The sequence below is a fragment of the Ascaphus truei genome, chromosome 9 (genome assembly GCF_040206685.1).
Source record: "Ascaphus truei isolate aAscTru1 chromosome 9, aAscTru1.hap1, whole genome shotgun sequence".
NCBI classification, from domain to species: Eukaryota; Metazoa; Chordata; class Amphibia; order Anura; family Ascaphidae; genus Ascaphus; species Ascaphus truei.
The window spans coordinates 31,856,401-31,872,324 of record NC_134491.1 but is presented as its reverse complement, the minus strand read 5'-3'; the positions used below and the strand labels follow the sequence as shown (position 1 = coordinate 31,872,324).

General features: G+C 53.6%; 1 protein-coding gene across 4 annotated transcripts in view; it reads left to right on the top strand.

The window, feature by feature from the left end:
- LTK (leukocyte receptor tyrosine kinase) overlaps positions 1-15,924 on the top strand; it is a 97,391-nt gene that overhangs the window by 71,831 nt on the left and 9,636 nt on the right. For 3 of the 4 annotated variants that reach the window (XM_075614296.1, XM_075614294.1, XM_075614293.1), the window contains one exon: positions 1,619-1,711. The exons of the other annotated variant lie outside the window; for it this stretch is intronic. In XM_075614296.1, coding sequence (XP_075470411.1) covers positions 1,619-1,711 — 93 coding nt within the window. The remainder of the gene's footprint in view (positions 1-1,618; positions 1,712-15,924) is intronic. 4 annotated transcript variants of the gene reach the window in all.

Genomic DNA, 15,924 nt, shown 5'->3' with positions numbered 1-15,924 from the left:
ATATGGCCCCCCAACCCGTCTAATTTGAGATTCAGCATAGGCCGGGAAAAGAGAACACGAATGCTGACTTCTTTTCTAGAGAAGGGGTGGATGGTCGGGCTTCAGCCGTGCGTAGCCCCAGCCACACACTAACGGGGGAGGAATGTGACAGGGTAAATAAAAGCCACCAGTTATATGCCTGGAAAACCTATGTCTAGTCTGCAGTGCAGCACTGACTAGGTTAACTTCAGCTGGGAACCTTAGGACAATTAGTTGGATCCCAGCTGCCTAATCAATGTGTGTTAAAACCCAGGCTGTAGACACATGGAGCCTGGCTGTTGAGGAGAGAGGAGTAAGCTGCTGAATAGATTTCCTGATACAAGGTCTGATTAACAAAGTAGATGAATTGTGAACTGTCTGTCCCCTGCATAGAAAAGGGTAACTGCCTGATTTATACACTGTCTGCTAAAGAGAAACTGTTTTTGTTTGTCTGCTGAAGAAAAGCCATTTTCATTTTGTTGCTGATAAAAAGCTATTTTTGTTTTGTGTGCTGTATATCTTTTAAGGCTAAATAAATAAGCCTTGTCAAGAAACCCACGTGTATAGTTGCATGTACCCTGCAACAGGTGCCTCATGCGTTCCGGAAGCAGGAAGTAAAGCGAAAGCTGGATGGCGATTTTCAGTGCAAAAATTTAATAAACAGCAATGAACAGCAAAGACATGGTTTAAAAAGAAAAAATCATCTTAGGAAGGACTCTGACGCGTTTCGTCTTTGCTGTTCATTGCTGTTTATTAAATTTTTGCACTAAAAAATCGCCATCCAGCTTCCGCTTTACTTCCTGCTTCCGGAACGCATGAGGCACCTGTTGGCACGCTGTGCACCGCCATCTTTCCCCCTATCCAGGGTGATTTTCCACTTTCACATATGTCAGGCTGAGAGCACACCAGAACCAGAAGGACCGCATGTACAAGGGTCGTGAGTAACCTGTCTTTGACACTGTATTTCATTCATATGGTCTAGCTCTAAGGGTTGTTGGAGTTATTATTTAGATAGGGGTCAGGGTCCCTAGTTTATTTAGGTTCCCTTGACTTCCCTTTTCTATGTGTTACCCACACCCCTAATTATGAGCACAATTTACCTTGTTACAGTTTTACTCTCTATACATTTTCCTGGATCCTCCAACAATAAATGGTGCAATTGAAATTGATGATTAGGCTACATAGCTATTAAACATTTCTAAGGAGAAGCAATTTATTCCACTTTGAGCACTGGCAGAGAAGACTCTTCTCTATCCACTCCGTCTTCATGGGAAGATTGGGAGGTCCATGGGGGAAATGTGGGACAGTACGTCTTCATGGGAAGATTGGGAGGTCCATGGGGGTATTGTGAGACAGTACGTCTTCATGGGAAGAGTGGGAGGTCCATGGAATAGCCTGCCAGCAGAGGTGGTATAGGCTAATATCGCAATGGAATTCATAAATGAATAGACCCAATATAGACACATAAGTATGAAAGAACCTAAATGATGGAATAGTGTAATAGTGGAGATTTCACAGTGAATAGGAGAACGGGACAAGTGGTTCCTGTCTGCCATCAATTTTATATGCTTATGTCGACTATGACTCTACTTTGCTTTAGGGACATTGCAGCCAGGAACTGCCTTTTGACCTACAGCGGCACAGGGCGTGTGGCCAAAATAGGTGACTTTGGGATGGCTCGGGACATTTACAGGTAAGGATTGGTGAGGTTCTGTAACAGCAATGGCAGAATTCCCAGTAAATACTGTACAGTCTGTATCCACATCCTTCAGACTGGCTGGCTATCTCTTTTACTTCCACGTAGATGTACTTTTTAGTCCATATATGAGGTTGCAGAGCTGGTTCTGGACAATGTGGATGTTAAAATAGTAATAATCCCCTCAGAACAGGGGAATACTGGCCAATAATGTCCCGGTTGGATTTCAGCACTTCACTGTTCTTGGAAATCTGGACCAGGATTTATATGCAGCTGGATCCACTATTAATACTGCACACAAATCCTGGGCCTGGTTTACAAGTACAGTAAAATCTTGCTTCGGATTCTGTCATAGACCATCTGTCTTCTACATGAAGCCCGTGTGGGATTTCCAACTCCATCACAGCAGTCTGTACGGATTCTGGTTCCCTTAGCAAGTTATAATATACGGCAAGTAGCTATATTGTGCAACATGAGGAGTGAGAAAAAGAGTTCCTTCATGTTCCTTCATTTTTTTCCCTTGCTTTTGTATCAATTAAACCATTAATTAGTCCTTCTAGCCCAGGGGTGGGCAACCTATTTTTCAATGTACAGTAGCCACAGGTGTGGCGAATGAGAAGGGAAAATCGCCACACCATGTAAAAGTTGAGAATTTAGGCTGCTCAATCGAACATTTAAAACAACACACACTGTTTGTCTGCTTCACTCACCTCAGCACTATCACCTGCTGCTGCTTCCCTCACCTCAGCACTATCACCTGCTGCTGCTGCTTCACTCACCTCAGCACTATCACCTGCTGCCGCTTCACTCACCTCAGCACTATCACCTGCTGCTGCTTCACTCAGAAGTGTATGTGCAGAGCTCCAGGCATTTGGTAAGGAATCAGCTTTATTCTTTCTTTATTTGTTATATTTTGGTTTGGATCTGTGGGGGAGTATACTGTGAGTATACTGGGAGTTTTATAGAGGGTTTTGGGTGCATTTTCAGGCTTAAAAACCGTTTTTGGTTTTCACCCAGGGGCTGCAGTGATTTAACCCAGCATAGCTGCAGTTTAGCTGGCTGGAAAACTGCAGTCTCACCCCTCTCTCCTCCCTCACTACTGGAGGTTTTACTGGTGGTTTAAACTTCCAATTTCACTCTTTTGTTTTTCTTAAGCCTGATTCCTTTTCTCACTTGCTATTGGGAGCTCTGTGTCTTTTCTATAAAGACTTGTAAATTGTGGTGTTTGCTTATTATAACACAGAGAGAGAGTTAATAATAAGAGGAAAGATTTAAAACTGCAGCAGGTTTTAAAAGCTGCTGTTTTTTCCCCTTGCAGAGAGATCTCTTCTAAAAGGGACAGTTTTCTCTCAATACCTCTCTCACTAAGCAATACCCTCCCCTGACTTAGAGGCTTATTTGTTATCATGCCTGGAAAGGGGAATAGGACAAGTGCGGCAACGGGGTCGACGCCCGGATATAGAACACCAAAAACTGTGGCCCCTAGGAGCAACACTCTTAGTCACAGCCCTAGGCCTGGTCCTTCCAGTGCCCTGGCCACGCCTCCCCCAGCACCTGTTAGCAGCGTAACCCCTGCAGTCCCAGTTCCAACATGGGCGCATGTGGCAGTTGCAGGCGTTAACCCCAGCAACAACAATGCTGGGGCCACGCCCTGTTTGAGCAGGAAGCTTGGGGTGAGGTGCCCAATGTCACCTGGCCTAAACATGGAGATATATGTGAGGGCTGTGGCTGATGTGGTGGGTCCCTCTGCTGTGGTGGCGGCCAGCAAAATGTATGGGAGGGGCATTTTCTTCCTTCGTACGCTGGCTGCCACTCACTACCTGGTGCAGAAAGGCATCAGTGTAGGGGGGAAATACATCCCTATGGAACCCATGGAGGGGTTAGGCACAAAGGTCGTTCTGTCAAATGTGCCCCCCTTCATCCCAGATTGCCTCATGAAGCCGTACCTGCAAGCCCTGGGAGACATTAAGTCCCCCATAATAAAATTATCTTTGGGCTGCAGAGATAGGGCTCTGAGGCATGTACTCTCATTTAGGCGGCAGGTACAACTGCTGCTGCCAGGGAGCAATGAATCTGTGGAGGGTTCGTTTAGGGTGCCCTACGAGGGCATAGAATACACTGTGTTTTATGGCACGGAGGGGGTTAGATGTTATCTGTGCAGAGAGCTGGGGCACACTCGTAGGAGTTGCCTCAGAGGGAACAGAGGACCCATCCCAACTCCTGCACCCGCCCCTCCCTCTGCCAAAACACTCGGTACCACTGTGCCCACCACAGCGGGGCCCTCAGGGGCCCAGGTCCCTCCTGAGACCGCAGGAGATGTCGCTGTCCCATCCGGAACAGTGACTTCTGCACCTCTTTCTGGAGAGCGGAAGGAAGGAGAGGGGGTCGCCCTGGATCGGCCAGCCTCTGTTAGCGCTGTCTCCCCCCAGGGGGAAACGCCCTGTGCCGCTGCACCCACCGCAGCGGAGCCCTCGGGGGCCCAGGCCCCCGCTGGGACCACAGGAGATGTCGCTGCCCCATCTCGGACAGTGACGTCTACACCTCTCCCCCAAAGAAGGAGAGAGAGGGAAAAGCCCTCGAAGGCCCAGGCCCCCTCTGGGACCGCAGAAGATGTCACTGCCCCATCTCAAACAGTGACATCTGAACCTCTCCCCAAAGAACAGAGGGAGAAGGAAAAGAGCTCGAGGGCACAGGTCCCCCCTGGGACCACAGAAGATGTCACTGTCGCAACTCAAACAGTGACATCTGAACCTCTCCTCTCAAAAAAGAGGGGGAAGAAAAAAGTCTCCCCAAAACAGTCACCCTCTGTCGTTGTCCCCCCCCAAGAACCCCCTAACCCCATTGTAAGCACCGTACAGGGTGAAGGGGAGCGGGAGGAAACTCCTGCTATGGAGACAGCGGCACCCTCTCCTGGGAAATCAATCCCCAGGAAGAGCAAATCAAAAACCAATAAGAGGGTGATTGAGGAGGTTGAGAGTGAACCATATTATGTTTACCCTCTGAAGTCTCGGAAGCGGAAAGAAAAATCAGTTCCGCACAAGGTGGTCCTGTCCGACCCACTGGTTGGGATTAACCAGTGTAAGCCGGATCCCACAAATGTACAGCCCCCCCCCCTTGAATTTCTGGAGGGAATGCAGCTGGAGGTACCCGATGCCTCTGGGGACGTTGGGGAACCTCCCAGCGCCCCTCTCGGTTGGAGAGCATCCCCTGGAGAATTGTGCTTCGGTAAATTTGACATGCCGAGTGCACCTATCTTCAGAGCCAACCAAGATCCCCCTCCGGCTGTACCGCCTTTGGATGACGCACATAGGGATAAAAAGCCCCGGTTTGCGTCACCAGAGGAAGGAGATGGTATAGGGCTGACCCCCGTGGATGAGGGTTTGGAGGGTGTTGTGGTGAGCACTTCCGATTACATCTGGGAGTTGTCTGACCTGAACCCTCTTGGTGCAGAGTTTTGGGCGGGCACTTTGTTGGGAGTGAACGCTGGGAAAGACCCTCCCTATGAAGCCCTTGCTAAGGAGTGCCCCCCCATGGTTGGTGAGAGCCCTCCCGCGGATGGTGGGTGCCCTTCCGCGGATGGTGGGGGCCCTCCCGCAGATGGTGGGGGCCCTCCCGCGGATGGTGGGGGCCCTCCCGCAGATGGTGGGGGCCCTCCCGCAGATGGTGAGGGCCCTCCCGCGGACGGTGGGGGCCCTCCCGCGGATGGTGAGGGCCCTCCCGCGGTTGGTGAGTGCCCTCCCGCGGGTGATGCGAACACCCGTGGCACGTGTGCTTCTGTGGCCCCCGAGGACTCTCGGGAGACCACTGCCTCTGCCATGTCGCCACCAGCTGCCCCTGAACATCCTGACTCGGGGATGGAGGTGGAGAGCACAGTGGACCCCCTCGTGGAAACACCGAGGAGGGGATCCAATCTAAGGCTGAGAGAGGCCCCCGCAGAGAAGGACGGGTGTCTTGAATTCTCCAGCCAAGAGGAGCCTGGGGAGTTGGGGCTCAGAGGGGAGTCCTCTGGCACCATGGAGTCGGTGGACTCCTCGATCCCCATTATCCCTGCCCGGGAGCTGGATAGTTTCCTGGATGATACCCTCTGTAGACATGGACATACGAAGGTGCAGTTGGCCCTTGAGAGGTGGAAGGATGCTTCGGTCATTCTCCAATCTCTCAGAGTATACATCAAGGCTAACCACAAGGCCAAACTTTCCGGGACTATCGAACATACTCGGGTCCTAAAGTTTAACAAAGTGTTGCGAGAGCACGTAAAGGCTTCTCGGGGTATAGTACCCTGAGCGCCTATGGGAAGCAAGACTCTTGATTACCAATGGCTTTGAGCATCGGTACGCTAAATGTTAATGGATGTAAGGACGGGTTTCGAAGGTTCCAGGTACTCTCCTTTTTACAAAAGGGAAAGTATTCTGTGAGTTTCCTGCAGGAAACCCATACCACTCCAGAGGCTGAAGCCAGCTGGCATCTGGAGTGGCGAGGCAAGGTCTTTTTCAGCCACCTCACTTCGACATCTTGTGGGGTGGTGACCCTGTTCTCTGAATCCTTTCAACCTGAGCTGCTGCTTGCCAAAGCTGTTGTTCCAGGTCGCCTTTTGCATATCAGGGTCCGACACGAGGACTACACGTTTAATTTCCTGAACGTGTATGCTCCTGCCAACGGACCCCTGAGAAGGCAGTTCTTCGTCAGAATGTCTGAATACCTGGAGACAGTCGACGCAGACGAATACGTGGTGCTCGGGGGTGATTTTAACTGTACCCTCGAGGCTCGGAAAGACCGGAATGGTCCGGAGCCACACCCGTGTTCTGCGTCGGCCTTGCGGGAGGTCATCACCCGCTACTCCTTGGTAGACGTCTGGCGAGAACAACATCCTGAGGCATCCACTGAGTTCACCCATGTTAGGGTGTTTAGGGGTGAACGGATGTCCTGGTCCCGGATCGACAGGCTGTATATTTCCAGCCACAGCCTGTCGCGAGCCCAGTCCAGTGCCATTAGGCTGGCGCCGTTTTCAGACCACAATTGTGCGTCCGTGACGGTGACGCTGCTACCTGCAGCACCCTCGGCCGCATATTGGCACTTCAACAATACGTTGTTGGAGGACAAGGGGTTTGCGACGACGGTCCGAGACTTTTGGATGGCCTGGAGAGGTTGCAGGTCAGACTTTGCCACGTTAGAGCAGTGGTGGGACGTGGGCAAGGTTCATCTGCGCCTCGTGTGTCAGGAGTACACAAAAGGTGCCAGCAGGCGGCGCGATGCTGAGATCGAGGCCCTCAGGGAGGAGGTGCTCGATCTCGAGAAGCGGCTGTCTGTGGCAGGAGACCAATACCTGCAGAGTATGTACGTAGAGAGGAAGTGCACTCTCCGGGACTTGGAAGATCGGAGAGCTCGGGGGGCGTATGTGCGATCCCGTATCAACTTCCTTCGAGAGATGGATCGCGGGTCGCGCCTCTTCTACGCGCTGGAGAAAAAGAGGGGAAACCGTAGACATATCACATGCCTGTTGGCAGAGGACGGTACCCCTCTGACTGACCCGGAGAGCATCCGGGACAGAACCCGGAGATTCTATGTAGATCTTTTCTCTCCGGAGTCCATCCAGCCAGATAAATGCAGGGTCTTATTAGAGGGGCTTCCCACGGTCAGTGAGGATGGAAGGGAGCCGCTTGAGTTACCTTTGACTCTGGCCGAGCTCTCTGAAGCCCTAAGTCTCATGTCCCACGGAAAAGCGCCGGGGCTAGACGGGCTGACTGTGGAGTTCTTCCAGTTTTTCTGGGAGATGCTGGGACCTGATTTCACCGAGGTCCTAGCCGAAGCCCTGGAGATCGGTGAGATGCCACTTTCGTGTCGGCGGGCAATACTGTCTTTGCTGCCGAAGAAGGGGGATCTCCGTCAGATCTCTAATTGGCGACCGGTCTCACTGCTCAGCACGGACTATAAGATCGTAGCCAAAGCGCTTTCGCTGAGGCTCAAGTCCGTGCTGGCAGAGGTGATTCACCCCGACCAGTCCTATACTGTCCCGGGCCGGAGCATTCATGACAACATTTTTCTGGTCCGGGACCTGATGCACTACGCGCAGAGGACTGGTCTGTCACTCGCCTTCCTGTCCCTAGATCAGGAGAAGGCATTTGACAGAGTGGATCACCGTTACCTTATGGAGACCCTGCGGGCGTTTGGCTTCGGCCCACAATTTGTGGGCTTTCTCCAGATGCTGTACGCCTCTGCAGAGTGTCTGGTGAAGATCAACTGGTCCCTGACGGCACCTTTTGTGTTTGGTCGGGGAGTACGTCAAGGGTGCCCCCTGTCTGGGCAACTGTACGCGCTGGCCATTGAGCCCTTCCTCTGCCTACTGAGGAGGAGGCTCACCGGGCTGGTGCTGCGGGAGCCCGACATGCGAGTAGTCCTGTCGGCTTATGCCGATGACGTGCTCCTCGTGGCCCAGGACCTAGATGATCTAGAGCGGGCACAAGCGTGCCAAGAGGTCTACACCGCGGCCTCTTCTGCTCGGATCAACTGGTCCAAGTGCTCCGGCATGTTGGTGGGTCCCTTACAGGTGGACTCTTTGCCCCCCACGTTTCGGAATGTCTCGTGGGAGAGCGATACTCTCAAGTATCTGGGAGTCTACCTGTCTGCTGCGGAGGACCCGGCCCCAGAAAACTTCAGTGATCTTGAAGAACGGGTCATTGCTCGTCTGGGGTCATGGGTGTATCTGTCGAGAATGCTTTCCCTTAGGGGAAGGACCCTGGTGATCAACCAGCTGGTGGCCAGTCAGCTTTGGCACCGGCTGATAGCCATGGGTCCAACCCCCGAATTTATCAACAAGATCCAGAGGAGGTTGATGGATTTCCTCTGGATGGGGAAGCATTGGGTCTCTGCGGGAGTTGCGTGTCTCCCTTTGGAGGAGGGTGGACAGGGAGTGGTGTGTGTCCGCTCCCAGTTACACACTTTCCGCCTCCAGTACCTGCAGAGATACCTATTCGCAGATCCGTCTCCGCAGTGGTGCCAGCTGGCAACCAGTTTCTTTCGCCAGCTGCGCAATATGAGGTATGACCGGCAATTGTTTATCATCAGGCCTGAGGGTTTAGGTAGAGACCTCTCGGTGCTGCCGGCATACTACCGGGACTTACTGAAGGCCTGGAAATTGGTCTCCGCGACCAGGAAGAAACAGGCGGTGGGGGTTGATATCCTCGCCGAGCCCCTGCTGTATAATCCGGCAGTGGGGGCTCGGATGTTGGATTCACCCTCTATTTGCCGCCGACTAATCCTGGCGCAGGTGACCAGAGTCGGAGATCTCCTGGACTATGAGCGGCGAGACTGGGTAGGAGCAGAGGAGCTCGCGCCCCGTATGGGTCTGCTTACTGCCCGCGTCCCTCGTCGTTTGATCCAGGAGATTAAAGATGCTATCCACCCCGACTCACGCACCTTCATCGAGGGGGTTTTGCAGACCGGAGAGCCTTGTCACCCTATCAACTTCAGCTCTCCGAATCTTTGCGTAGAACCCAAACCAAGGCAACCCCCTCGAGTTCCTATCTCCCCAAACCTCAGCAGGTTGGGGGATATGTCCCCGGCATGTTTTCGCGGCATGCCGAGGAAAGTCCTGTATTCTCTGGTGCTCCATATAGTGCACTACCTCGCCCTTGTCACCCGCCCAGATACCATCTGGAGGCGGGTATTTTTTGGGAACGAGGACGAGAGACCCCGGTGGAGAGAGCTCTATTCAGCTTTGGTTCCCCGTCCCGCCGGGGATTTGAGTTGGAGGGTCCTCCACGGTGCACTGAGCACAGGAGAGTATTTGGCACACTTCACGGACTCCCCCGCCGCCTGTCCCTTCTGTGGTGAGCGGGAGTCCGTATTCCACATTTATCTGAGCTGCGCCAGACTGCAGCCCCTCTTATCCACTTTGAGGAGCCTTCTTCTGCAGTTCTGGCTGGGTTTTTCCCCTCATCATTTTATTTTTGGGTGCCCAGTGTCCCGAGACAATAAGCCTAGGGATCTCCTAGTTAACCTGCTCCTGGCAGTGGCTAAGGTAGCCATTTACAAGACCAGGAAGCAGCGTTTGGAGAAGGGGGTCCCAACGAACATCGTGGCAGTGTTCCGGGCGCTGGTGCACTCCCGTATTCGGGCAGAGTTCACGTACGCCGAGTCCGCTGGGACGGTTTCGGAGTTTACCTCCCAGTGGGCGTTAGGCGGGGTGCTCTGCTCGGTATCCCCCATCAGGGGTTCTTCTGAGTTAACCCTTCTTTTTTAAGTGCATTTTTTACAGTGCACTTGCTGATTCCCTTATATATTTGTTTGACTGGTTTTTCTTTGTTCTACTTGGCAACAAGTAGAATTGCTGTTTAACTGAATTGGCCGGCTTCGCCGGCCAATCAGTATTGAACCAGATCAAAATAGGCTGCTTCACTCAGAAGTGTATGTGCAGAGCTCCAGGCATTTGGTAAGGAATCAGCTTTATTCTTTCTTTATTTGTTATATTTTGTTGTGGATCTGTGGGGGAGTATACTGTGAGTATACTGGGAGTTTTATAGAGGGTTTTGGGTGCATTTTCAGGCTTAAAAACCGTTTTTGGTTTTCACCCAGGGGCTGCAGTGATTAACCCAGCATAGCTGCAGTTTAGCTGGCTGGAAAACTGCAGTCTCACCCCTCTCTCCTCCCTCACTACTGGAGGTTTTTTACTGGTTGTTTAAACTTCCAATTTCACTCTTTTGTTTTTCTTAAACCTGATTCCTTTTCTCACTTGCTATTGAGAGCTCTGTGTCTTTTCTATAAAGACTTGTAAATTGTGGTGTTTGATTATTATAACAGAGAGAGAGAGTTAATAATAAGAGGAAAAGATTTAAAACTGCAGCAGGTTTTAAAAGCTGCTGTTTTTTCCCCTTGCAGAGAGATCTCTTCTAAAAGAGAAAGTTTTCTCTCAATACCTCTCTCCCTAAGCAATACCCTCCCCTGACTTAGAGGCTTATTTGTTTATCATGCCTGGAAAGGGGAATAGGACAAGTGCGGCAACAGGGGCGACGCCCGGATATAGAACACCAAAAACTGTGGCCCCTAGGAGTAACACTCTTAGTCACAGCCCTAGGCCTGGTCCTTCCAGTGCCCTGGCCACGCCTCCCCCAGCACCTGTTAGCAGCGTAACCCCTGCAGTCCCAGTTCCAACATGGGCGCATGTGGCAGTTGCAGGCGTTAACCCCAGCAACAACAATGCTGGGGCCACGCCCTGTTTGAGCAGGAAGCTTGGGGTGAGGTGCCCAATGTCACCTGGCCTAAACATGGAGATATATGTGAGGGCTGTGGCTGATGTGGTGGGTCCCTCTGCTGTGGTGGCGGCCAGCAAAATGTATGGGAGGGGCATTTTCTTCCTTCGTACGCTGGCTGCCACTCACTACCTGGTGCAGAAAGGCATCAGTGTAGGGGGGAAATACATCCCTATGGAACCCATGGAGGGGTTAGGCACAAAGGTCATTCTGTCAAATGTGCCCCCCTTCATCCCAGATTGCCTCATGAAGCCGTACCTGCAAGCCCTGGGAGACATTAAGTCCCCCATAATAAAATTATCTTTGGGCTGCAGAGATAGGGCGCTGAGGCATGTACTCTCATTTAGGCGGCAGGTACAACTGCTGCTGCCAGGGAGCAATGAATCTGTGGAGGGTTCGTTTAGGGTGCCCTACGAGGGCATAGAATACACTGTGTTTTATGGCACGGAGGGGGTTAGATGTTATCTGTGCAGAGAGCTGGGGCACACTCGTAGGAGTTGCCTCAGAGGGAACAGAGGACCCATCCCAACTCCTGCACCCGCCCCTCCCTCTGCCAAGACACCCGGTACCGCTGTGCCCACCACAGCGGGGCCCTCAGGGGCCCAGGTCCCTCCTGAGACCGCAGGAGATGTCGCTGTCCCATCCGGAAAAGTGACTTCTGCACCTCTTCCTGGAGAGCGGAAGGAAGGAGAGGGGGTCGCCCTGGAGCGGCCAGCCTCTGTTAGCGCTGTCTCCCCCCAGGAGGAAATGCCCTGTGCCGCTGCACCCACCGCAGCGGAGCCCTCGGGGGCCCAGGCCCCCGCTGGGACCACAGGAGATGTCGCTGCCCCATCTCGGACAGTGACGTCTACACCTCTCCCCCAAAGAAGGAGAGAGAGGGAAAAGCCCTCGAAGGCCCAGGCCCCCTCTGGGACCGCAGAAGATGTCACTGCCCCATCTCGAACAGTGACATCTGAACCTCTCCCCAAAGAACAGAGGGAGAAGGAAAAGAGCTCGAGGGCTCAGGTCCCCTCTGGGACCACAGAAGATGTCACTGTCGCAACTCAAACAGTGACATCTGAACCTCTCCTCTCAAAAAAGAGGGGGAAGAAAAAAGTCACCCCAAAACAGTCACCCTCTGTCGTTGTCCCCCCCCAAGAACCCCCTAACCCCATTTTAAGCACCATACAGGGTGAAGGGGAGCGGGAGGAAACTCCTGCTATGGAGACAGCGGCACACTCTCCTGGGAAATCAATCCCCAGGAAGAGCAAATTTAAAACCAATAAGAGGGTGATTGAGGAGGTTGAGGGTGAACCATATTACGTTTACCCTCTGAAGTCTCGGCAGCGGAAAGAAAAATCAGTTCCGCACAAGGTGGTCCTGTCCGACCCACTGGTTGGGATTAACCAGTGTAAGCCGGATCCCACAAATATACAGCCCCCCCCCCTTGAATTTCTGGAGGGAATGCAGCTGGAGGTACCCGATGCCTCTGGGGACATTGGGGAACCTCCCAGCGCCCCTCTCGGTTGGAGAGCATCCCCTGGAGAATTGTGCTTCGGTAAATTTGACATGCCGAGTGCACCTATCTTCAGAGCCAACCAAGATCCCCCTCCGGCTGTACCGCCTTTGGGTGACACACATAGGGATAAAAAGCCCCGGTTTGCGTCACCAGAGGAAGGAGATGGGTTAGGGCTGACCCCCGTGGATGAGGGTTTGGAGGGTGTTGTGGTGAGCACTTCCGATTACATCTGGGAGTTGTCTGACCTGAACCCTCTTGGTGCAGAGTTTTGGGCGGGCACTTTGTTGGGAGTGAACGCTGGGAAAGACCCTCCCAATGAAGCCCTTGCTAAGGAGTGCCCCCCCATGGTTGGTGAAAGCCCTCCCGCGGATGGTGGGTGCCCTCCCGCGGATGGTGAGGGCCCTCCCGTGGACGGTGGAGGCCCTCCCGCGGATGGTGAGGGCCCTCCCGCGGTTGGCGAGTGCCCTCCCGCGGGTGATGTGAACACCCGTGGCACGTGTGCTTCTGTGGCCCCCGAGGACTCTCGGGAGACCACTGCCTCTGCCATGTCGCCACCAGCTGCCCCTGAACATCCTGACTTGGGGATGGAGGTGGAGAGCACAGTGGACCCCCTCGTGGAAACACCGAGGAGGGGATCCAATCTAGGGCTGAGAGAGGCCCCCGCAGAGAAGGACGGGGGTCTTGAATTCTCCAGCCAAGAGGAGCCTGGGGAGTTGGGGCTCAGAGGGGAGTCCTCTGGCACCATGGAGTCGGTGGACTCCTCGATCACCATTATCCCTGCCCGGGAGCTAGATAGTTTCCTGGATGATACCCTCTGTAGACACGGACATACGAAGGTGCAGTTGGCCCTTGAGAGGTGGAAGGATGCTTCGGTCATTCTCCACTCTCTCAGAGTATACATCAAGGCTAACCACAAGGCCAAACTTTCCGGGACTATCGAACATACTCGGGTCCTAAAGTTTAACAAAGTGTTGCGAGAGCACGTTAAGGCTTCTCGGGGTGTAGTACCCTGAGCGCCTATGGGAAGCAAAACTCTTGATTACCAATGGCTTTGAGCATCGGTACGCTAAACGTAAATGGATGTAAGGACGGGTTTCGAAGGTTCCAGGTACTCTCCTTTTTACAAAAGGGAAAGTATTCTGTGAGTTTCCTGCAGGAAACCCATACCACTCCAGAGGCTGAAGCCAGCTGGCATCTGGAGTGGCGAGGCAAGGTCTTTTTCAGCCACCTCACTTCGACATCTTGTGGGGTGGTGACCCTGTTCTCTGAATCCTTTCAACCTGAGCTGCTGCTTGCCAAAGCTGTTGTTCCAGGTCGCCTGTTGCATATCAGGGTCCGACACGAGGACTACACGTTTAATTTCCTGAACGTGTATGCTCCTGCAAACGGACCCCTGAGAAGGCAGTTCTTCGTCAGAATGTCTGAATACCTGGAGACAGTCGACGCAGACGAATACGTGGTGCTCGGGGGTGATTTTAACTGTACCCTCGAGGCTCGGAAAGACCGGAATGGTCCGGAGCCACACCCGTGTTCTGCGTCGGCCTTGCGGGAGGTCATCACCCGCTACTCCTTGGTAGACGTCTGGCGAGAACAACATCCTGAGGCATCCACTGAGTTCACCCATGTTAGGGTGTTTAGGGGTGAACGGATGTCCTGGTCCCGGATCGACAGGCTGTATATTTCCAGCCACAGCCTGTCGCGAGCCCAGTCCAGTGCCATTAGGCTGGCGCCGTTTTCAGACCACAATTGTGCGTCCGTGACGGTGACGCTGCTACCTGCAGCACCCTCGGCCGCATATTGGCACTTCAACAATACGTTGTTGGAGGACAAGGGGTTTGCGACGACGGTCCAAGACTTTTGGATGGCCTGGAGAGGTTGCAGGTCAGACTTTGCCACGTTAGAGCAGTGGTGGGACGTGGGCAAGGTTCATCTGCGCCTCGTGTGTCAGGAGTACACAAAAGGTGCCAGCAGGCGGCGCGATGCTGAGATCGAAGCCCTCAGGGAGGAGGTGCTCGATCTCGAGAAGCGGCTGTCTGTGGCAGGAGACCAATACCTGCAGAGTATGTACGTGGAGAGGAAGTGCACTCTCCGGGACTTGGAAGATCGGAGAGCTCGGGGGGCGTATGTGCGATCCCGCATCAACTTCCTTCGAGAGATGGATCGCGGGTCGCGCCTCTTCTACGCGCTGGAGAAAAAGAGGGGAAACCGTAGACATATCACATGCCTGTTGGCAGAGGACGGTACCCCTCTGACTGACCCGGAGAGCATCCGGGACAGAACCCGGAGATTCTATGTAGATCTTTTCTCTCCGGAGTCCATCCAGCCAGATAAATGCAGGGTCTTATTAGAGGGGCTTCCCACGGTCAGTGAGGATGGAAGGGAGCCGCTTGAGTTACCTTTGACTCTGGCCGAGCTCTCTGAAGCCCTCAGTCTCATGTCCCACGGAAAAGCGCCGGGGCTAGACGGGCTGACTGTGGAGTTCTTCCAGTTTTTCTGGGAGATGCTGGGACCTGATTTCACCGAGGTCCTAGCCGAAGCCCTTGAGATCGGTGAGATGCCACTTTCGTGTCGGCGGGCAATACTGTCTTTGCTGCCGAAGAAGGGGGATCTCCGTCAGATCTCTAATTGGCGACCGGTCTCACTGCTCAGCACGGACTATAAGATCGTAGCCAAAGCGCTTTCGCTGAGGCTCAAGTCCGTGCTGGCAGAGGTGATTCACCCCGACCAGTCCTATACTGTCCCAGGCCGGAGCATTCATGACAACATTTTTCTGGTCCGGGACCTGATGCACTACGCGCAGAGGACTGGTCTGTCACTCGCCTTCCTGTCCCTAGATCAGGAGAAGGCGTTTGACAGAGTGGATCACCGTTACCTTATGGAGACCCTGAGGGCGTTTGGCTTCGGCCCACAATTTGTGGGCTTTCTCCAGATGCTGTACGCCTCTGCAGAGTGTCTGGTGAAGATCAACTGGTCCCTGACGGCACCTTTTGTGTTTGGTCGGGGAGTACGTCAAGGGTGCCCCCTGTCTGGGCAACTGTACGCGCTGGCCATTGAGCCCTTCCTCTGCCTACTGAGGAGGAGGCTCACCGGGCTGGTGCTGCGGGAGCCCGACATGCGAGTAGTCCTGTCGGCTTATGCCGATGACGTGCTCCTCGTGGCCCAGGACCTAGATGATCTAGAGCGGGCACAAGCGTGCCAAGAGGTCTACACCGCGGCCTCTTCTGCTCGGATCAACTGGTCCAAGTGCTCCGGCATGTTGGTGGGTCCCTTACAGGTGGACTCTTTGCCCCCCACGTTTCGGAATGTCTCGTGGGAGAGCGATACTCTCAAGTATCTGGGAGTCTACCTGTCTGCTGCGGAGGACCCGGCCCCAGAAAACTTCAGTGATCTTGAAGAACGGGTCATTGCTCGTCTGGGGTCATGGGTGTATCTGTCGAGAATGCTTTCCCTTAGGGGAAGGACCCTGG